Consider the following 21,446-nt stretch of genomic DNA (forward strand, 5'->3'; position numbering starts at 1 on the left):
TTGGCACCATTTTGAACCAAAATTCATTGAATATTCTTAAGATTTATTTGATTTTACATTGTATTGCCAACAAATTACATACATTGTATGTGGAACAAAACTTTGCTTATGTAAAATGTCTGAAAGGTAAATGTTTCTATTCAAAATATATATAATATATTGTTTCAATCATTCTTATTAGGCAAAAAGGTATGTTTATTGCATCAATCGTACAAAAAAAACATATACAGAAATAAAAAGAATAAAATAAATATATATAATTTCAAAAAAGTCAACTGATACAAAGGGCTATTGACCATTGGTTGTTCTGCCCGGGGATTTTTTTTTCTTGTTTATATTGATTGATTTTATAATATTCTTACCGAAATTGATTGAATTCATAATTCAATAACGCCTTGTCAAATTGATGAAGATAGACATTCATAAGTGTTCTTTTTTTTTTCACTACTACAAACTTCACATTCACATCCATCATTTTTCCAATTGATTTCGCATTTATTGCAACACAGAATCTTGTCATGCGATTTAAATAAATTAATAAGATTTAAATTTAAGTATTACATATTTTTGGTTTGGATTGCTTCCATTGAAATGTCTTTCATAAATAATTGAGAATAAAAAATCCTTGCCCACTGACAGCTTCCTTTCATTAAGCTGCACTTTTGATTATTTTTTTGAGATTTAAATAAAGTTAGCTGACGACCATGAATGTCACTTTAAAAACCTACTTTCAAAAGCATTTTTCTGTCGACATTTGGTAGTTTGGCAATTATCTTTGCAATCGATAAGATCTTATTGCATCTTCTTCTAGAAATCGTCCTTGCACGACAGGAACAGGAAACTTAACATTTGGTTTTGTTTCTCTGTTCCTGGAGATTATTAGAAACCAGATTTATATGAAGATTTATTTAAGTTTAAGATTTAGTTTTGTATTCTTATAGAGTTGTGTGTGGGATGAATAAATATTATTGTTTATTGATGTATTCAATCCCATCAACTCTAGATTACATAATTGAAATATCTAAGTTAGTGGTGATGGGAAAAGTACAGTGGACTTTCACTCTTAAAGAAAAAATAATATTGTCTAAATATTCCAAACTAACAAATGATCTGGGTGGTCCGTTGGTGGTCTTCCGTATGAAGAAAACGTGCATGTTTAAGTTTGTAATCATGACTCTTCTTTACACATACCATGAAATATCTGTTAAGAAAGTATAAGAAAGATGTAAAATTAATGCGAATTGACCTTTTTGAATTTGTAAATATAATAGATACCAAAATAAACTACTCAAATTAACAAAATGAGCATTCGTTAGACAAAAGTAAAAGATTTCTCTATTTGAAATAGTCTAAATTAAAAAGTCTTAGAAGTGGAAACTTTCAAAAACTATTATTTGAATTCTATAATTAGTTTTTTTTTTAATTAAGTTTGTATAATGTGAAATTTATCCTCAAATATTTAATAATTAATTATTCAACTTATTATACAGTAGAACCTCGCTTAACGAGTTTAATCCGTTCCAAAATTTCAGAATTTTTACTCGTATAGTGAAACATATTCAAAAATACACATAATATGTGTACAGAAATTTTAAAAATGATGGAGCAGGCGCGCAATTGGGGACTTCTCTTCTCATCGTCACTCGTTATGCGAAACGTCGCTCGTTAAGCGAGTCTTTTTTCTTACAATTAATTTTGCTCGTTAAACGAGGTTCCACTGTATTTCTAAAACTGCAAATTATAAAATTTAATGTTATTTATTGAACAATATACTACTAATAACCAATGTACATTTATTTTGCAATAGAACACATGTTGATTCTTTCTAATTATTGGTCTTATGTAAAACAAATCTTCGTTTTTCTTGATATTAATGTATTATGTAAAAGCAATTAGGAGATACAAGAAATAACACGTTAACACGTAATTAGTTACAAATTAAAGGTTTCAGTGAATGCAAAATATATAAATCTGTATGGGAAATGTGTATATATTATTATCACTTCTGTTGAGTATGTTTAAACAATAATTGGTTAATCTGCATAAATTAAATGATTTGTTGTTTTTTTTTATAATAAAAATAAATAAATTGATATAAATCTCTTTTATCCCTATTCCTACCCCTTTCGGGTTTATCAGCCCCCACAAATTTTTGTTGGTTTTTGGGAATCGAACCAACGACCTTCTGTATCAGATTTTCTTAATACAGGCGACCATAATTTGTTATGATAAATTAGCTATTTAAGAGTTGACTTTCCTTTGATATTTAATTATTTGTAAGATATTTTGCATTATTGTCAAATGTTGAGGAAAGGATATAATTGTTAATAGAAAGTAAATTTCGGAGAAGATTAAATTGCAATATTTTTATTTATTTCAATTTTAATTACATTCGTTTCTATGTTAAAGATGAAGTAAAGAAAACTGGTTGTGTTTTCGAAGAAATAGAAAAATGAAAGACAATCGGCAACACCGTTTGTTTACAAATAGAGTACTAATGGGCAACTTCATTGTAGTTTCACGACGATCGTTTATGGTAGTGTCTGCAACTCGGCAATCATGGGTAATTTCCCATCATACCTTTTTTTACTACAATCGAAAATATTTTGTGCTGCTTGACAACAAACTTGTCCTTCGATTGTTATAATAACACGCGAGATATACGCTCTTATCAGACTTATCGCGACGGATTCTCAGTTTGTAGGTTAAGTTTGTTGGCTGCCATCTTAAAATCATCGATTGTTTTGAACGGAGGGACAACACAGTTCCATATTTTCGTAACAAATTTGTTTCCGCTTTTCTCGATTCAGATAACGAAGAAGAAGCAGTTTATCAATATTACACCATTGTCAGCGATGCCGACGATTTGCTGGCGGACAATGGAGAGCTGGCATACATCAACTATCCAGACAAAGTTATGTATCTTTCGCTTAGTCAGGGCGAAGATGAGGAAGAATCTACAGAGGCACTCATGAAGTCGTCCAGTGAGAGTGAAAAGACTGAGCAGGTTCCAAACATTGAATTTATCTCACTGGATAATGGTGATATGTACATGACAGACACTCTTGGTATGAATTATATTTAAATTTTTATTATACCTATGTCTAATTTCTTTGAATTTTTAGGAGATACATTTACAAATGTTGAAGCAGACATTGCAGGTATTTCAGAGAATGATTTAATTACTTTTGATGCAACAAAATTAGAGATACCTTCAGATGATATTGAAGAAAATGGTAAAATTAATACCTTTATATTAATAGCTTATCCATTGATTACCAAATGTTTGTAGCAGCAGATTATCGTCAAATCAAGTTGGAGGATGGCACCTGTGCATATATTGATAAATCTGTTTGGAATTCCATCATTGAAAATGCAGCTGATGATAATGACACAGAAGCTAAGGAGGTTGAAAAACCTGTGAAGGAGAAGAAGTTTCGGTGTTCCACATGCAATAAGGTTTACTCAACAGCTAATCATTTAAATGTAAGTACAAATATGTCATTGTCAATTGATATATTACTCATTACATTATCCTAAGTAAAGCTAATCTAACTTTACCAATTATTTAATCAAATTGTATAAATTATTATTACAATTATTTGGTTTATGTAACAAGAAGTAGTATAAAATCAATTGTTTAACAATTTAGATTGTGTATTTACCAAAAATATTAGCTATAATATTTAGATTAAAATATTTTTTGTTTAAAAAGTATTTTATATAATTAAAAAAAATTGTGTTTGATGTGTAAAGTTATGAATTTGTTTCAGATTCATGTAAGGATTCACACAGGACAAAGACCTTACCAATGCATGGTAACTGGTTGTGATAAAGCCTTTGCAACTGGTTATTCTCTGAAGGCTCACTTACGAACGCACACTGGTGAAACTCCATACGGCTGCAACACATGTCCGAAGCAATTCAAGACATCTGGAGATCTACAAAAGCACATTAGAACACACACTGGAGAGAAACCGTTCAAGTGTCCCATTGAGGGATGCGATAGATCATTCACAACATCGCACATTCGTAAAGTTCACATAAGGTCTCACACTGGTGAGAGACCTTATGCATGCGCGTACCCAGATTGTGGAAAAGCTTTTGCATCAGCGACAAATTACAAAAACCACATGAGAATTCATTCGGGAGAAAAACCGTACGAATGCACGGTTCCGGTAAGTAGAAATACAATTGAGATGCAATAAAATATTATTGAGGTTCTTAATAATTTCAGGGTTGCGGCAAACGTTTTACAGAGTACTCATCTCTGTTCAAGCACAGTACAGTACATAAACCCTTCAAGCCGATCAAATGCGAATACTGCAATCAAAAATGCAAACACGAGAACACGCTGAAGGCGCACAAACAGTCCGTACATAAGATATTGATCGCAAGCGACGGCACCGAATATCATTTAGCCAAAGATCCGAACGCCGGTCTTTTCTTGCAATAAGACCGAAGACAGGGTTTTAATTATATAATATGTATATTTTATAATATCCAGCATGTAGTTGAAGGGGACATTCCATGATTTAGTTTGTTTTAAAACTATTATTATTTATACGTTTTTTCACTGGTGGGATCGCTTTTGACATAGGTTTTATGGATTTCTTTATCGAAGAGGAAGTCGACACAACCGCAGCCGCTGCAGTTGCCTTGTAAACTTCCGTATCGCGACAACCATCGACCAAATTCGCAGATAGATCTTTCCTTTTGTATCGAAAAACAAAACGTAATATGCGATTCACTGTGAAAACGAAATTACTGTAATATTTTACCTGTTCGTTAATAAAGTCTGTAACTATCATATCCATTAAATTCAAGTCGTTGTGTGTTTCTGCCACTTCGTGTACCGAGATCAGCTTCTAAAATTTGATCGAAGTTAACAAATTAATAAATTGAAGTGCTTAACCCTTTACCTCTTTGATAAGTTTTTCCATTTCCAAACCGACAGATAGTGATTTGCTTATACCCCACTCGGTGCAATCGCTGCAGGTCAAAGGACACAGCAATACCTTACCTCCACGCAAATTTTGGTACTTTATTAATTTCTGTGCATGCTGTAACTCTTCCACTTGCATCGCGTTGAAGAAGCCTTCGCAGCCAGGAAGAGCCACGTCGGTACGACCGAAGTAAGCAGCCATCGAAAGGTAAGCGTAAGCAGCATTGAGTTCTGCAATAATCTGGTTATTTATTGCTCGTTCGCAGTCTTCGTGAAACAAATGACGCGGGCTGCAGGAGTTTGTGCAGCAATGGTTAATTTGTTGGGAAATCAATTGCTTGAATACTAGCCTAAACATTTTATTAACATAGTGTTTCTGACATTACGGGATTATATGACAATTACAATTGACGCATTTTTTTTTCGAAGTATTACATAGCGTTAAAATATTATATATTTTACTCGTGCTTCTCGAGCTGCTTATCGAACATAAAGACGCCCAGCCCTTCACCAACTCTCTTCAGATTGGTGCAGTGATCGGCGATCTCCTTGATGGCATCGACCTGCTCCTGCAGATACCAGGTTTCCAGAAAATCGCAGAAGTTGACATCCATGTGACCGGATGCGATACTGTGCAAATGCAGGAGACTCTGAAAGTCATATTATTGAAATTAACACATTGGCGTACAGCTCATTGCAGAACAAGTTTTTTTACATCATTGACTTTCTTTTCAAGCTCGAGCGCGCATTGCATTGCTTCATTTCCCGTTGCCCATTCTTGCTTTTCTGGAGGAGCAACATCGGTTAAGACGATTTTACCGCCGCGCTTATTGATGTACTCCATTAAGCGAGTTGCGTGCTCGCGTTCTTCCTCTGAGCACTTTTTGAAGTACTTATGAAAGCCTGGCAGTGCAACATCGTCACGATCGAAGTGGTATGCCTAAAATATTACAATTTAACATATAATTTATATTATACACTGATCGATATTGAGATAACTAATAATTTATTGGCCAGATAAAAATAAACAAAATATTATAAGTTCATAATAAACCATGAAAATAAGAAAAATTCTAATATAAATTAATAAAACTAATTGATTAATAATCTGGCCAAAGGGCTTTTGAAAGATAACAAAAATACTTCAATTTCTATGCAATAATACAGAAAACTATTTACAACCGACTTGTGATTAATACATTCAGGTAAATTTAATTTACTTCTTATAATATTCAAACTTTGTTTGTAAATATGCAATAATATTATTGTAATTTCAAACATCAATATTTTCATAAATAACGACCTTGTGTTAAAGCAATCAACGCAATATGTGAAGCGTTAAGTTACTCAAGTAAACAAGTGTACTCATATTATGTTTACATATTCTTAAACTAAAGAATATACACAAAATCGGCTGTAACGTAATTTAATCATCGAAAAAGAAGATATAACAGCTTTAAGCAACATAATATTTGTATTATTTTATATTTGTTTCTTGAATATGCTTAATTTATAGATTATTACCAAATTGCTTTAAGAAAATATCATAATTATACTCGATTAGTATAATTGTATATTATTACATATTATTGAGTTCGCATCTTTTCAAATAATTATTTCGTAAAGTGTTGTCAATGACGCAATATCTAATTGTATTACTGAAATGTACAGATGTGGGTTTCATCAAGAGAAAATTACTTCTATATAATAAATTGATGTGCTTATCTACGTTAAGTTGCAATCATTTATCCATTAAATTAACTATTTATTTTGAATACTTGATATTATATGATTTTATCCGCTAGATGTCCTTTACGTCATCGCAATTTATTGATTGTTGCGCCAAAATGCGGCTCGATAATTATTTATTTTTTTCGCATCCTGTACAATGCAAAAGCAAAAAAAACGCTCGCAAAAAATCTATTTTTAAGTCTACTCCTTTACCTATCAGTTTATGCTAAAAATAGCGCTGCAGTATTTATTAAACTTACCATAGCTAAATAGGTGTAGCTGGCAGTCAGTTCCATGTTTATCTGCTTATTGGTGGCATCCTCACAATCTTTGTGAAAATTTTGACGAACTTGCGAATGCGGAATAGCCATTGCTGTTGAATTATGAAAAATTAGGAGCGGCTGTGGGCAATGGTTCCTATTCAACTGCTTATATAGGCAGCCCACTTCACGTGAGGTAATTTTCAGACTGACGTCAAACGGTCATTTCGTTTTAAGAACTGAGAACTTATTGATTTTTCGTTTATTTCCGATCATGTACGGTTAAAATGAATCTATAATTATTACTACATATTTTTTTATTACTACATTTTGCAAAATATTACAACTTAGATAGGTACTTTGAATTGTTTTTACTAAGTACTAGTTTGTCTGATACATGTAGTTGTATATCTGATGAATGATATTATATTATTCGAGTAGGTTGCAAATTGTACATGTGTAAACGTACTTTAATCAATAATTAAAACTTAAATTGTATTCTTTTCAGCACTTTTCAGTGGTCGATCGGGACAACTTCATTCGTGTTGAAGCGACTTGCTTATAAGAAGTGTCAAAACTGACAAGTGTTGCATGTATTTTAAAAATATCGTTTGGAAATGAGGAAATTTTCTCTATCGAAGATCTTGGTGATATTGTTTCAGTTAACTCACAATATCCATGCCCACACCCATTGGGTGGTCACTGAGAATGGCCGAATCCAATCGAAAGTATGTGGTGAAAGTCACTTAACCTTACCCAACAACTGTTTACTATTTATATTTATGCTATTGTTATAGTTGGATTCGCCGTTCAACTTGCGACGGCCCTACGATCTTCTAAGCCTAATGGACCAAGAGAAACGCTATGATGATCTGAATAAAGTAATTGAAGACCTGGAGAGGCACACAAATAGAATCAATAAAAAGTCTGATGCTTTATCCACTGGTGACCAAATTTCCTGGGACAAATGCTCTGATATCACTGATATGGTGGATGGTGATTATGATATGATCACATCCAATGGCAGTGATAGATTTAAAATTAAAATGTTCAAGTCCAATCAATTGAAAGGGATCAATAGAGAACCTGAGTGCCATAAGTTCTCTGAACTACATTACAGTCCTTTTAGCTATGATCATTTGGAAAGTATTGCTAACAGAAAGAAATTTCCTATTTCTACTTATCACATGTTTGATGAGAGCTTTCCTATTAAGGATGGTAGACAAATTGTTTATGGACTCATGAAGAACAGCAGTTCTTGGGTACATTATAATTTGGGACTACTTTATTGGTGGAGGAAAGGGAATGCTTTTGAAGCTATTGAATGTGGTAGGAGAGCCCTATATTATGTGCCAAGGTGAGATATTATAATATTTTATCATTTCTATAATCAATAAATGATATGCTAATGTTACTTTATTAAAATATGATTGGTGAATATCTTTAACTCATAAAATGGCATTATTTTATTTATGTAGTAATATAATAAAATATAAATAGTAAATAGCACATAGATACTTCAAATATGGTATTAACTGCAGTTAGTATTATCTGTCTATGTCATGATAATTACTTAATTTGAGTATTATATATAAAATTTGACCTACAATTTATAATGTGATTTAATGTCAGTTTAACCAAGATTATTAAATAATATTTTTACGTTTAATCAAATATGCATTATAAAGTCTATAATAAATAAGTTAAACTATATATATATATAAATAGTGCTATGTAAAAATTTGATTGTTTTAGAGAATATCGTGATATACCTTTATTAAATTTGGGCGGATTGTTATTTTGGGGTTTTGATTCCAAAGATGGTGTGATTTTGTTAAGAGCTGCTGTAGACCATGCGCCACTCGAAGCGAAGAATTATTTGGCACTGAGTTCCGTGTATGGTGAGATGAATGAATTAGGTGATGCAATAAAAAGTTTTATTAAGTTTAATACTATGAGGCCTAATAGTGATGTACTTAAAGTTGCCAGGCAATACATCCAGTGCTACACGAACATGAGAACAGATATCTTGGAATACCACGAGTAAGTTGAAGTATGCACATTTATGTTAAAATAATGTGAGTAGTTCGTTGCAGGATATTCTCACGGATCTGCATGATTTGCACGGGAAGCAGCAGCAGATCCTCGGTCTGAGGGAGAAGATATTATGGGAGGTGGTACCATACGAACTGAATATGATCATGGAAAGATCAAAGCAGCAGAACAAAGCCAAAAGGAACTGCGTCCACGAGATCGTCGATGAAAAATTGGTCATAACGTGTTATGCAAAGATACAAAATGAGGACGAAGAGCAGATGGTTAATAAAATGGAATACTACCATATTGCGAACAAGGCAAATTTGGTCGAAAAGGAAGTGGTAATATTATTAAAAGATTGAAACTCATAACAGATTTGTTTCAAACTGTCTGTTTTCAGGAGGAACATATTGTCGAAGAACCAGATCCCAAAAAAATTATCATGAATGGCAACGATGTGGGCAATTTTGTGCTTCCGAAAATTCCACCAAAATATCCCACCACCATGGGAACTTCCAACAATTTATACTTTGACAGCGTTCGTTGGCCAAGTAAAGACGAATGCGCTGAATGGGATCTGCCGCTGAAAGAAAAGGAAAACTTAGATTTGCCAGTATTTATTCCTTTAGAAAACAAGGGTTTCCAGTAAGTTTTCAATTACAAATTGTGAATTGATAAAATTGAAGTTGTGTGTTTGTTAGGATCAATAAAATGCTGTCAGAAGATTTAGCGATTGAAGACGGTGCGGAACATCCCTTGCCTTGGTATCCTCCGCTTTGCGAACACCCGAAAGCCGAGGAATTGGGATTGCATCATCCAGTTTTACGCATGACAATGCCCAAAAATCAACCACTTTCGTTACATCCGATACTAAAGAATCACTTCTTGGGATACGTAAACGAGGGCAAGGGGGATGAGGCAGAAATAGGTCAAAGAATCTTATCCGCTGTGAAAAAAGTAATTATTAAATATATTTTAGAAGAAACAACATTTATTTTTCTTCATTTTCAGAAGTCTGGACCTAATTGGGTTTTATCCGTCTTAGCTAGTATGTATTGGCGTATCAGAACAAATGGTAAAAACGCTCTTGCATGCCTAGACATGCCTTTGGATTCTGTCCCAAAAGAATTCACTGACGTCATTCTGGTCTCCATGGGTTCAATCATGCAGCAGCAGGGTATAACGGAGAGCGCTTTAAAATTTGCTAGTTTGGCATTCAAAGTGAACTTCCTGGAGCCGGCAACTAACTTCTTGTTGGCGCTCATCCATTACCAGAAGAACAATCCGCTATTAGCCATGTATTACTTAAAGAACGTTTTGAGGGTGGATCCTCATTATTACGGTGGAGAGGCGGAGCGTCTTTTGAAGTTGTGGGCGTGTCGCATCAAGATGGGCAGTTACGAGCATTCAAAGGAGGAGAAATCTCTGATGTGCGGAGAAAAAGATGGATTCAGCGGTGAGGGAGTGATATGTTCCACAAGCGGAGAGCAATGTAAGACTGCGGCAATCCAATGTTTTAGGGCTGACAATGATAAAGACGGAGTAGGTATGTAACAATAAAATGGTATTTACATTTTTGGAATCAATTGGTTATATAAAAATATTGATTTTAGTGAAACCAATAACCAAGATTATTAATAGCGGCGGAGATCAATGTGGGAAACCGAACAACTTGGGTGCCGGTTCTTTGTTATCTACTTTACTCACTACCGACGGACCTGCCGATTTTCCAGATTCTGAGAGTCATGAAATGCACATGAAAGCTTTATTAGCCGATGAACAATCAAAAGCCGGAGGTCACAATCTCGGTGATTTTTATGGTATTTGAGTTTATATAAGTTTGTACATACCCTATCACTAATATTCTTTATTTTAGTGTTCGTATCTACTGAGGAACCATCGACTGAAGTGATGCTGCACGTCTACGATAAATCTGGTACTTATGCTTTGACATGGAACAAATGTAAAGATATCAAAGAGGCAGATTGGTTACATTTTACTTCCATGTGGCAAACCATTGCAGCTAGAAATTTCAAGTAAGATCGTAAAAATGATTCTTCTTCTTTGTCACATTCAAGTCGAATGCTTGCTTTTTAGCGTTGGACCCTATTTACAACCACTGCCAAAAGGATTAAAAGAAGTAGTGAAACCTCAATGCACCGATAGTGTACCTTCATCTTCGGCAACGCTGGACCATTTGACTGCGATGGTATTGCGTAAAAGGTTACCCCATTTACCCGAAGATGCACTCTTCGAATGGTTAGCTTTGATGACGGGTGATCAAGAATCGTCAGTCAAAGAGATTGGTACCAAGATCGCCATAGCATTGAAAGAAGTAATAGTTGTATTTGGAGATATTCATTCTCTAAATAATTAAATTATATTTTAGAATTCCACTTCTTGGGTCTTGACAACAGCGGCTGCTTTTTACTGGCGAGTGATCGGTAACAGCGAAGAAGCTATCACCTGTTTAAGGAATGCTCTCACTTATGTTCCATTAGATATGCGAGACATCCCTCTGATAAGTTTGGCCAATGTGTTACATAGGTAACATCATTAATTCAAAGTCATTACTTTTGTATATTGATGATTTTGTTTTGCAGAGTTGGATTTTTCGTTGACGCACTGGAAGTAGCCTATATAGCTTTGGAAACTCATCCCAACTATGTTGTTAACCATTTCACCACTGCGAACATTCACACTTCTTTGGTATTATTGACTACATTCAATGATGAAGAGTAATTAATGTTTTTAATTTTAGGGAGATTTCGAGAAAGCATTGTCTTTTTACCGATCGTCTTTGGCTTTGGATACGAACTTTGAGCCCGCTCGAAACCGTTTGCAGACAATCTACTGCACTCTCCTATTCGAGGGAACCGTCGCTTTTCGTGAGAACGGTGATCCCATCGAGAACTGACAAATACTACAATTGACGAGAATCGTCTAATTTAATTTTATTTTTTTTTTATAGAGGATGTACAATTAGTTTTAACCTTTACCAAAGACAAGAAAAAGTGTGTTCATTGTTAAGGAAACATTCCATTCGCATAAGTTGTTTTTTATATTGTTTTTTCTCTTTTAGTATCTTTGAACCAATACGTGTACCTAAAAAAAAGAACAATTATATCTCCTATTGCCTATGAACAGATTTTTTATAAATCATATTTTTTATTAACATAGAACCAAAACAAGTCTTTACTTGTGATTTCTAGAAATTTGCATATTATTTTTCGAATTTTACTTGTTGGTTACCTGCACGACGTTTCGCAGATAATCCAGAATTTTTATTTGAAATATTAACTGACCGTTTGACTTCACTTCGCCCCCATTCGGGTCTTACTGTATCATGATTATAGGATATATTAAAATACAAACAGTTCTACGTGAAAATTGTTTTATTGACAAAATATAGATGTATTGACAAACATAAATAAATATTTAATAATACGATCACTATCCTATTATCACTGGTCGTGTAATTCATTAAGAAAAAATGAACAATAAAATTTCAAATGTTTATATGACTTTTGTTCAATTCCCCAGGAAAAAAAAACAAGAGTTTAGTAGTAATATCAGTATAGAATTACGAGTAAATGTAAAATGCGATACGAAACATGAGATGAGATGATTAATCACAATAGGGTCAGGTTTTGTTTGATAGATCTAATAATTTAATTATTATTAGATCTATTTGTCAAGTTTTGCGTTGTTTGCGATAACGATGATCTGGGAGAACACTGACCGTCTTTCATAATGCTATTACTTGTAGCTCTGAAATATTCCACTATTCGTGTTTGCGGTGAATCGCATTTGCTTTTTCGTCGCTTCGGTTGTCTGCTAGATCCCCTAGGACTGCTTTCACTGATTAAACGTGGCACTTTAAGAGGAGGTGCACCTAAAATAATATAAAAAAGTTTTGATTATTTAATTTACATTAAGAATTTAATTTCATAATAAATTAAGTAACTTAATTACCTGAATTAACTAGCTCTCGGTTTTGTCGAAGGAAACTTCGTTCAACTCTCATTTTCGTCAGCCAATCACAATCTTGCTTCTTTTGTGGTGAGCAATGTAAATGCGGAGCTTCTCCATCAATGGCAAAGTTGGGTAAGTTTGTGGTCGGTGAAAACACTTCTGGTGGGGTAGATACGAGCAAACGCTTTCTTCCGTTTGTTGGCGGAGTTTTGTTCATACTTTCTAAAATTGTTGCCAATGGGCCATCATCTACAGTGGAACAAGATGCGACGCTATTCGTTGCATCAAACAATCTACGTCCTGAATTAAATCGTTTGGCACTGTTACCACCATCGTCAACGTCTAGTTTTCTTTTACTGCTGCTACTGTATCGGAATCGCTTTGGCTGAGAAGGCGTATTTTCATTTTCCTCAATAAAACGTTTACAATTAATGGGACTTTTGGCGACGGACTCGGCATAACCGCGTCCTATGACTTCCCAGTTATCTGGAGGATACTCATTCCCTATCCTCCATATCTTATGCCGCACATCATCGGAGCATGTTACCAGAGCTTTGGTGTCCTTACCCCAAGCCACGCAAGTAACTTCTGCTGTATGTCCTGAGAGTTTGATTATCGGCTCCGATTGATTAATCTTCCAAATGTACGCAGTTTGATCGCTGCTTCCGCTTAACAAATACTTGCCGTCGTCACTCAGCACCGACTTTATGTAAAACGTGGAATTTTGAAAACCTTTATATTCCATAACCGGCTGCGTATTGTAAGTAGCGACATTATAACAGTAAATCGTATTATCCAAACAATTTACATATAATTTCAACGTTGAAGGATCTAAGATGAGATTACTGAAGCCGTTTCTTGTGGTGCTACCTGAATATGGTATTTCATGTTTAGCTGATGGCTGGTGTTTCAACGTTGTGTAAGTTTTCCGCAGGTCCCAAACTTTGATTAAACCGTCTCCGGATCCGCAGGAAATCAGCGTATTGTCGTTCTGGAAAACAAGGCCGGTCACTGAGTTTGCAGCCGATACGCTGCTCGATGAATAGTTTAATCGCTTTTTCCATGTAGTAGGCGTTGTTTTGCAGTGTGAATGCTGGATAACTCTATCAGATGCTGCAATTAAATTAGATGCTTGTATGGAACGCGTATCCCAAACCCTGATGCTACCATCTCGACTACCAGTCGCAAAAATCGAAGAGTCATTGGTTTTAACTGCAATTGTTTTTACTGATCTTGAATGTCCAGTGAACATCTGCTCTGTTCTCATGTCTCCTCCACCCACATCAATTAATCTTGCTGTATGATCCCCAGATACAGTCACCAGTTTCAGCGAGTCAGAGAGCCATGAAATATCAAATATAGCATTGTGGTGGATCTGTTTCCCTTGTCGTGGCTCTACTTTATTAGTGTCATGTACCACTAATTGACCATCTTCATTTGCCAATGCCAATAAATTTTCAGATCCTGAGGAGATACCATTTCAAAATTATGTTACATACAAATATAATTTTACTATATAGACTTACCTTGCTTTTGAGCAAATTTGCATGCAAATATGGGGGTAGCACCTTCTGACTCTGAGCTATCATCTTCACCCCATATACCTTTGAATTCTTCATCTCTTGTGCATCGTAAACGCCTCAATACATTATCATATTGATCCCATTTTTCTACAGAAAATTAATAGATATTTTACAAAATTCATGAATGAATAAACAAAGATTGCACTTACTGAAACCAAACTGTTGATTGTAGAAGTTCTGCACTGTGTTCATTATTAATACAATTTCCCAGAAATTGTTTAATTAAATACACTTTAGTTATCACTATTTCGGAATGGTTAAAACACGTAACACGATTATTTAGCGCGGGAAAAGAATACATCAGTTATTGTAACTGATGGATTCGCGGGCTTTCAAAAAACCGTTGACAATATTAAGGAAACATAACCAATATCAACAATATTCAAATTACGCTTAACTTTATGAAGCACTCACATCCAAACTTGTATATGGCAATATACAAGTGTTTACTGGTAAAATAATTAATTATTTTTTCTTTATTCACTGTTAATTATAATTGACACTGTAAGCAATTTCCGCATCACATTCACTTCTCTTGTTTCGTTCATTTATACTGGTTTACGCCAGTTTATACAACCATATTTACATTCAACGATGGAACTAGTAGGCAATTTAACAATCACGTTTTAGGCTATACTAAAACTTTCCAATATAAATTAGATAATAATTACATTTTATTAACTACGTTTCGGAAAGTTTATGGCTATAAAAAGTAAATATTTTTAAAACAATAAATATAAGCTTTATTATTGTAAATGGTAACTATAAAAGTAAATAGGCATTGAATGAATATGTTGAATACATCAATTTTTGACATTAAAGATTATGTAATTAAGGGTTTAAAGTTGAAAAAATTGTAATTGGAAAACTATTTGTACATATTCTGCTGTATATAACAAAATGAATAAATTAACAATAATTTATTTATAAAAGAACAAACAAATGCGACTGTGTAAAAACGTTAAAAAATGGCTTCGCTCTTTTTACAGAACATTCTTATAATTTTAGGTAGCAATGTTATTTTCACGGGTTTCACTTCGAAGTCTTCGTTATCTATAGAGAACCAAATCTCTTTTCCTTCTTCTGCGGTTACCGGTTTGATTTCCATCTGACGAGCGAGTATAGTTTCTTTGACTTCCCTGTTTCCGCCCGTCTCAGTTTTGAAACCAGCAGAGACAAAATCTACGTAATCCACAGAGTCAGGTCCTAAATGCAATTGTAGCTGCGGAGGTCCGCTAGTTTCGCCGAGAATATTAGAGGTAATCAATGCTAAATCAGTGGTCGATATTTGCTTCTCTTGTTGCAATTTGCACTGATCATTAATAATATGAGCCTTGGATTTATTGTCTTTGGGTGATGAGAAGAAACGGTGATACCACCTTTTGTCACTTTCAGTTCGTTCTATTGTGCAATTGGAACATCCTTCACATGGAAGAGTATAGGTGACCAATGCATTGCAATTCCAGCTGAGGCTATCCTTGTATCCACTGAAAATATATGTTGCATACTTTCTTAATGGTCCATAATACCAGTATTTGTCCTTCCTTGCTGCAGCATCCCTGTATGCTCCCCATTCAATTCCAGAGAGGGCATACACAGGTTTAGCCTCCTCAGGTTCTGGTCCTTCATTGATCAATTCAATTTTCATTACATCTATTGGCTTGGTGGCTTCCTCAACAATAGCCAATGATGCATCAGCCATTGACTTAACTTTGGGTAATCTACTTCCACCAGGGAATAACGCTGATCCCACACTGTTACTTATACCAAGTGGCAACACACCTAAAATATCAAGAATCAATATTGAAAATATAGGAAATAAACGTTATTTACCAACTGGAATAACATTCCCATTACTCTCTCCTGTTCGTCTCAGGAGGCCAGTCACAACTTCAGAAAGAGTTCCATCACCTCCAGCTACTATAACTGCATCAGTATTTTGTAAATTTTGTACCAATTCCTTTGCATGTCCTTCACTCTCTGTCTGCACGACATCGACGCAAATGCCTGCTAGATTTAAAATGGGGGAGCAATACTTTTCAAATTCCTCCAGAGCCTTTCGTTTGTTTGCTGCAGGATTCAATATCACTGTTACTGTGCGTGGATTCACTGTTCCATTGATTGCTTGTTGCCCATGTTTCAGGGCCTCTTCACAGTAGAATTTCATCAGGTCATCAATTCTAAAATGTTTTGTTTTAATTCAACATTCATCATTTTAGGTTAATATTAATACTCACTCATATTTCTCTTTCAACCAACTTCCACCGTAAGCCATTAGGCAGGCTGCGAATGTGGACTTTTTCCAGTGATTTCGCACACCCTTCGCGAACTTTATTACGAAAGCCATCTCCAATATTATGTTACTATTATTGAAAGAGAATATTTGAATACAATTTAACCGTAAAATTATATTTGTTTGACATGTGTCAATTTCACATGGAATCACATTGACACATTTGCAACTTCTTTTACATTATTCATTGTTGTTAGTTATGTAACTAAAGATACATTACAGTTAATCATGTAATAGAACCGGTGGTAATCGCAAGCCCGACAACCGAAATCCCGTCTATCGAAATCCCGACGTTCGAAATCCCGGCTGGCTCAAAATCCCGACTATATCGAAATCCCGACTATGTCAAAATCCCGACTACCATAATCCCGACAATATCATGAAAAAAGTTGGTTTGAATCCCAAAAACTAACAAAAATTTCTGGGGCCGATAAACTCGAATGGCGTAGAAAAATGGCCAAAGAGAAAAAAAATATCATATTAATGCTACTTATTATATAATGTATCCAATAATTAAAAATACTTTATTTATCATTATATTTTATGATGTTAAAAAAGATGTCTCAAATAATCAAAATGTGATTAACGTTGCATAATGACAACTTTTTGTCAGAGAGATAAAAACTACATTTATTTTATAATAACAATTAATTTGATTAATAGTTATTTTTAGGCTCTATAATAAAAAAAGGAGTTCTAGGGAATGATAAACATTATAAGTGTTTTGTACAACTACTCTATATTAAAAAATAACTATTTATAAAGTTTGTTTATTAAAACACTTATTCAAATTTAAAATTAAATCTTGTTGCCTAGTGTACATCAATCCTCTAGTAAACTACATCCTTAGAGTAATGTAGTGATTTGCATTTCAATTAAAGTTTACCATTAACTACAAACATAAATACCAAAGTACAAACATATATATCAAAGAAAAGTGGTGCTATACATATTTCGACGCGTACTAGAAGGATAAAGAGCAAACATTTTGAAAGAAATACTTCAATAGTAAAACCCCAAAATATTGAAACTTAAGCCTGTCGTAAAATGGATCACACTGTATATTCGTCTGAATCCGTTCATATAACTTGTTGCGCCATCTCCAGGTTATTTGAAACACATATAAGTTCAACCAGTTCGGCGCTGCATGCTGAATAATTTTGTATCGATTTATGGCGACTACAGTTTACATTATTTATTAGATATATGATATTCATTAAAAATGATTTACATGTAATTCAAGTTATATAATAATTTGAAAGATATAATCGCGTTTGAATGTCATAAAAAGAATTTATTTAAGATTTAGATTTAATAGTGTTTTTTATTTATGGACAATCATTATTTGTTATGTTTCTTTCTGGGCTTTCAATTTGGCCTAAAATTGATTTGTATATTGGATTTGTCTCAAATTTATTTAGGAATGTTTGCATCGGGTGCCTAAATAACGTATTGTTGTTGTTTTGCGGGAAATTGAAAGATTGGTGTTTTTAAAAAGACCGCTTCTTCTAAAAAGAATGTATGAGATTAAAATTATACAAAATTATGTTGGCGTGTGCCATTTGTCTTATTTTAAAAGAGACGTCTAATAAATGCTTTGTCTAAACAGATTGAGATTAATTCGTTGGCAAAAAATAAAAATGTTCACGGTCGTATCAACTAGGAGTCTTTCACATCAGTATTAGACAATCTAACTGCTTAATAAGTCTCTGGATTACTAACAAAGTTCTAATTATCATGTTTCATTAATATTTAAACATTTTTGCAATTGTTAGATAAGACATATCAGACTTTCATTAGTTTTGTAAATACAAATGTTATTGATATTTATTAGACTAAATGTATGGAATTATAAAATTAAATGTTAATGTGTTTTCTATTGTATTTTATTATAACTTCATTCTGATCTACATAAACATCAAAACCAAAAGATTTACTATTTCTTTAAATTAAAACAAATTTGTTTCTTTATTTTAATTTTGCTTCTTCGTATCTACATAATAAAAAAATTAATGGAAATAAGTTATTTGTCTTTGAGTTTAAAATAATATTAAACATGCATGAATCTATTATCTTTAAGCATGTATAGTTTATTGAAAATTAAAGTTGAATTTAAATAAACTTTACTCATAGTGCTGACAAGTGAAATCTAGTATTTTTTTCCTAATTTTGTTTCCTAAAATATTATATAAGAAATATATGAAAGATATATTTACTGTATTCAGTTTAAAGTTGAATAAGACTAAAATTTATTGAAAACAATTATACATTAGATTCCTAATTTATAATTGTAAAAAAATGTGTATACTATATAAATATTTCTTACTACAATGCTGTGTGAAGGCTCTGAAAGTATTATATAACAATTTAAAATTAGTTACGAACGGAGCGGCATTAATTAATGAATTGTTGAGTTCTCGTTAATTGAATCTCGTGGCAAGAGGGATTAAGCAATCTCATATTGCTTAATTCGTTAATGAATGTATCCTCCTATGTTTATTTTCTTTTAGTTTCCGAATACTGCTAATCTCCGCATTATTTTGAATATTATTTTAAACGTTCCACCCGAAGCCGATTCATTCAATCTCCCCTTGCTTTCAATAACACTACACGCATGGAAATACGTCTTCTACGTCCGAAGGGATGTTGAACATCAAGCAACCCCCGTCCCACCACCCCACGCCTTGCATTGCTACCCGCATCGTATAATGCCCACTATTTTGCAACAGCTCCTGGACCCTGGACCCCCTCGTGCCAATGTAAATATAAACTCACTGTTTTCTCACTCCAAACAAACCACTCTATTTTTGTTACAGATTGGAAACCAACAGAAGCAGCTTTCAATCAAAGTCCAAATGCATCATTCATTCACTCTAAGCCTTATCCTCTCCAGTTTTTTTTTGTTGCATACGTACATGATTCTGGTTTGATTCGGACGATTGTTTCTTTCGGAATAAAAAAAATGTTCTATTTTCTGTTTGACTTGTGATTCATGCTCAATGTCCAATCGAAAATTAATGTAAACCTTGCACCCGCATGTCCATTTCCCACGGCAGTTTATCTTAGCGTAGGTCCGTTGCGGCTCCAGAATTTATTAAATGCATGCCTCCTCTGGTGTGAATTGGTAACATTCACTGCAACAAGATACACAAACAAACAATGCACCAACATCCCAATTACCCTTAAATAGTAAATCCGCTTTCACACAATTCACCCAAAAAAAAACTCGCTTTTGTTAAAGGACAATACGATTTACCCAATTGCAGCTACATTTGTAATTAAACACATGGTCTATTCGAATGTTCCTCGTTACCAATTAGGTTTCTTATATTTATAAGTTTATACATCTTTTGTAATATTCATTGTCTATTCTATTGTTATTTTTATAATGTTAGAAAAAATATATTTCAATTACTGCCAAATGTATTAACATTTTTTCAACATTATTTTTAGCCAAATTATGAAACAAAACTTCCTGTGGCCAAATTTACAATTAAAAATACTTTTTAACCTGAAGAAGTTACGAATATCAAATTTACTTTATACTTACTGCTAACTTTATGGTAGTCGGCTTATATCATAGTAAATGTTGAAAATTATATAAAGCAAATTTTCCATTTCACTCGCTGGTTCATTATATTGATATTTTATATATACAGTGGAACCTCGCTTAACGAGTTTAATCCGTTCCAAAATTTCCGGATTTTTACTCGTATAGTGAAATACGTTTTCCCATATAAACTAATGTAAATTACAATAATGCATTCATAATTTTGGTTTTCATTTCTATGGTTATTTTTATTCTTTAGCTATTTATTCGGAGACATGCCAATGTTATTAAATTTTGAACAAAAAAAAATCACAAATAACATACCTGATCACAAGTTAGATGCAACAAGAATGACCACTAACAGCAGGTTTGCCAATTCACACACGGTGAAGTGAGTTTATATTTGTTTATATTCCACTTCTCTTTATACTTTTAATATTTTATAATAGAAAAAAGCGTACATAGTGTGTTTATATATTATAATAACGATTGGACACAATACATTTGTGTTTGCATTTACAACAAACACAAATTGTAGTCCGTTGTAAACAAGATGACAAAGAGAATCGAAGATGGTCAATATATTGAAAAATACACATAATAAGTGTACACAAGTTTTAAATGATCGTAGCATGCGCACAATTAGGGACTTATCTTCTTTTCGTTACTCGTTATGCGAAACGTTGCTCGTTAAGCGAATCACTTTTCGTACAATTTATTTTGCTCGTTAAGTCACTGTATATCATATTTTGTTATATCAAAAGTTTAATAAGTTGCTAATTGTTCACAGTTATAAGTATTCATAGTAAACTAATTGTTACAAGTATCCCTAAGTTGATATTTTACCTAGGAAAAAAAATATTTGGTCTAAGAGAAAGCAAATTTGATTTGCTGCGTGGAAGAAAGTTGAAAGTTTCTATAGATAACAAAAATACTGATTTGAAAAGCTGAAACTAATTTGTTTCAATGGAATCCAGTTACGGGTTTCAGCCAATAAGTTTAACATACTTTCAATTCTAGTCGAATAACAAATAACAAAGTGTTATTTATATTCAATAAAATACAAACGAAA

At 33.4% G+C, this 21,446-nt stretch overlaps 7 protein-coding genes across 12 annotated transcripts in view; 2 read left to right on the plus strand and 5 right to left on the minus strand.

The window, feature by feature from the left end:
* Positions 1–3,315, minus strand: part of LOC108565166 — a 19,031-nt gene extending 15,716 nt beyond the window's left edge. Inside the window, exon 1 of the mRNA XM_017924479.1 lies at positions 3,250–3,315. The gene's annotated coding sequence lies outside the window, so the exon portion shown is untranslated. The remainder of the gene's footprint in view (positions 1–3,249) is intronic.
* LOC108565163 (zinc finger protein 143-like) lies at positions 2,507–4,528 on the plus strand. Of its 2 annotated transcripts, none has more exons than XM_017924472.1 (6): positions 2,507–2,563; positions 2,811–3,068; positions 3,126–3,236; positions 3,293–3,486; positions 3,774–4,178; positions 4,238–4,528. In XM_017924472.1, exons 1-6 carry the CDS (start codon positions 2,560–2,562, stop codon positions 4,454–4,456), a joined length of 1,191 nt encoding a protein of 396 aa, XP_017779961.1. In that variant the 5' UTR covers positions 2,507–2,559; the 3' UTR covers positions 4,457–4,528. The 2 variants fall into 2 exon arrangements, with proteins under 2 accessions (XP_017779961.1, XP_017779962.1); XM_017924473.1 differs by having other exon boundaries at positions 3,296–3,486.
* On the minus strand, positions 4,453–5,401 carry LOC108565165 (ferritin, heavy subunit-like). 2 transcript variants are annotated; one of them, XM_017924475.1, is made up of 3 exons: positions 4,923–5,401; positions 4,782–4,868; positions 4,464–4,713 (listed from the first exon to the last, which is right to left on the minus strand). In XM_017924475.1, the coding sequence occupies exons 1-3, from the start codon at positions 5,301–5,303 to the stop codon at positions 4,558–4,560; spliced, it is 624 nt and encodes a 207-aa protein (XP_017779964.1). In that variant the 5' UTR covers positions 5,304–5,401; the 3' UTR covers positions 4,464–4,557. The 2 variants fall into 2 exon arrangements, with proteins under 2 accessions (XP_017779963.1, XP_017779964.1); XM_017924474.1 differs by having other exon boundaries at positions 4,453–4,868.
* Positions 5,078–12,290, plus strand: LOC108565161 (tetratricopeptide repeat protein 17). Of its 4 annotated transcripts, none has more exons than XM_017924468.1 (14): positions 5,078–5,153; positions 7,445–7,664; positions 7,734–8,293; positions 8,692–8,979; positions 9,023–9,314; positions 9,374–9,618; positions 9,675–9,930; positions 9,985–10,519; positions 10,587–10,793; positions 10,850–11,009; positions 11,071–11,308; positions 11,363–11,520; positions 11,577–11,682; positions 11,735–12,290. In XM_017924468.1, exons 2-14 carry the CDS (start codon positions 7,554–7,556, stop codon positions 11,888–11,890), a joined length of 3,312 nt encoding a protein of 1,103 aa, XP_017779957.1. In that variant the 5' UTR covers positions 5,078–5,153; positions 7,445–7,553; the 3' UTR covers positions 11,891–12,290. The 4 variants fall into 4 exon arrangements, with proteins under 4 accessions (XP_017779957.1, XP_017779958.1, XP_017779956.1 ...); XM_017924469.1 differs by lacking the exon at positions 5,078–5,153 and adding an exon at positions 7,064–7,132; XM_017924467.1 differs by lacking the exon at positions 5,078–5,153 and adding an exon at positions 7,234–7,291.
* Positions 5,318–7,126, minus strand: LOC108565167 (soma ferritin-like). The gene is made up of 3 exons (XM_017924480.1): positions 6,937–7,126; positions 5,661–5,885; positions 5,318–5,595 (listed from the first exon to the last, which is right to left on the minus strand). Exons 1-3 carry the CDS (start codon positions 7,045–7,047, stop codon positions 5,404–5,406), a joined length of 528 nt encoding a protein of 175 aa, XP_017779969.1. The 5' UTR covers positions 7,048–7,126; the 3' UTR covers positions 5,318–5,403.
* Positions 12,291–12,361: 71 nt separating the features above from the next.
* On the minus strand, positions 12,362–15,067 carry LOC108565162 (protein lethal(2)denticleless). The gene is made up of 4 exons (XM_017924471.1): positions 14,681–15,067; positions 14,475–14,618; positions 12,949–14,412; positions 12,362–12,868 (listed from the first exon to the last, which is right to left on the minus strand). Exons 1-4 carry the CDS (start codon positions 14,721–14,723, stop codon positions 12,645–12,647), a joined length of 1,875 nt encoding a protein of 624 aa, XP_017779960.1. The 5' UTR covers positions 14,724–15,067; the 3' UTR covers positions 12,362–12,644.
* Positions 15,068–15,452: 385 nt separating this feature from the next.
* LOC108565149 (acylglycerol kinase, mitochondrial) lies at positions 15,453–16,959 on the minus strand. The gene is made up of 3 exons (XM_017924444.1): positions 16,769–16,959; positions 16,365–16,711; positions 15,453–16,313 (listed from the first exon to the last, which is right to left on the minus strand). Exons 1-3 carry the CDS (start codon positions 16,876–16,878, stop codon positions 15,493–15,495), a joined length of 1,278 nt encoding a protein of 425 aa, XP_017779933.1. The 5' UTR covers positions 16,879–16,959; the 3' UTR covers positions 15,453–15,492.
* Positions 16,960–21,446: the final 4,487 nt, after the last annotated feature.

This window comes from Nicrophorus vespilloides, unplaced genomic scaffold (assembly GCF_001412225.1).
Source record: "Nicrophorus vespilloides isolate i.1.1-1 unplaced genomic scaffold, Nicve_v1.0, whole genome shotgun sequence".
In the NCBI taxonomy this organism is placed as follows: Eukaryota; Metazoa; Arthropoda; class Insecta; order Coleoptera; family Silphidae; genus Nicrophorus; species Nicrophorus vespilloides.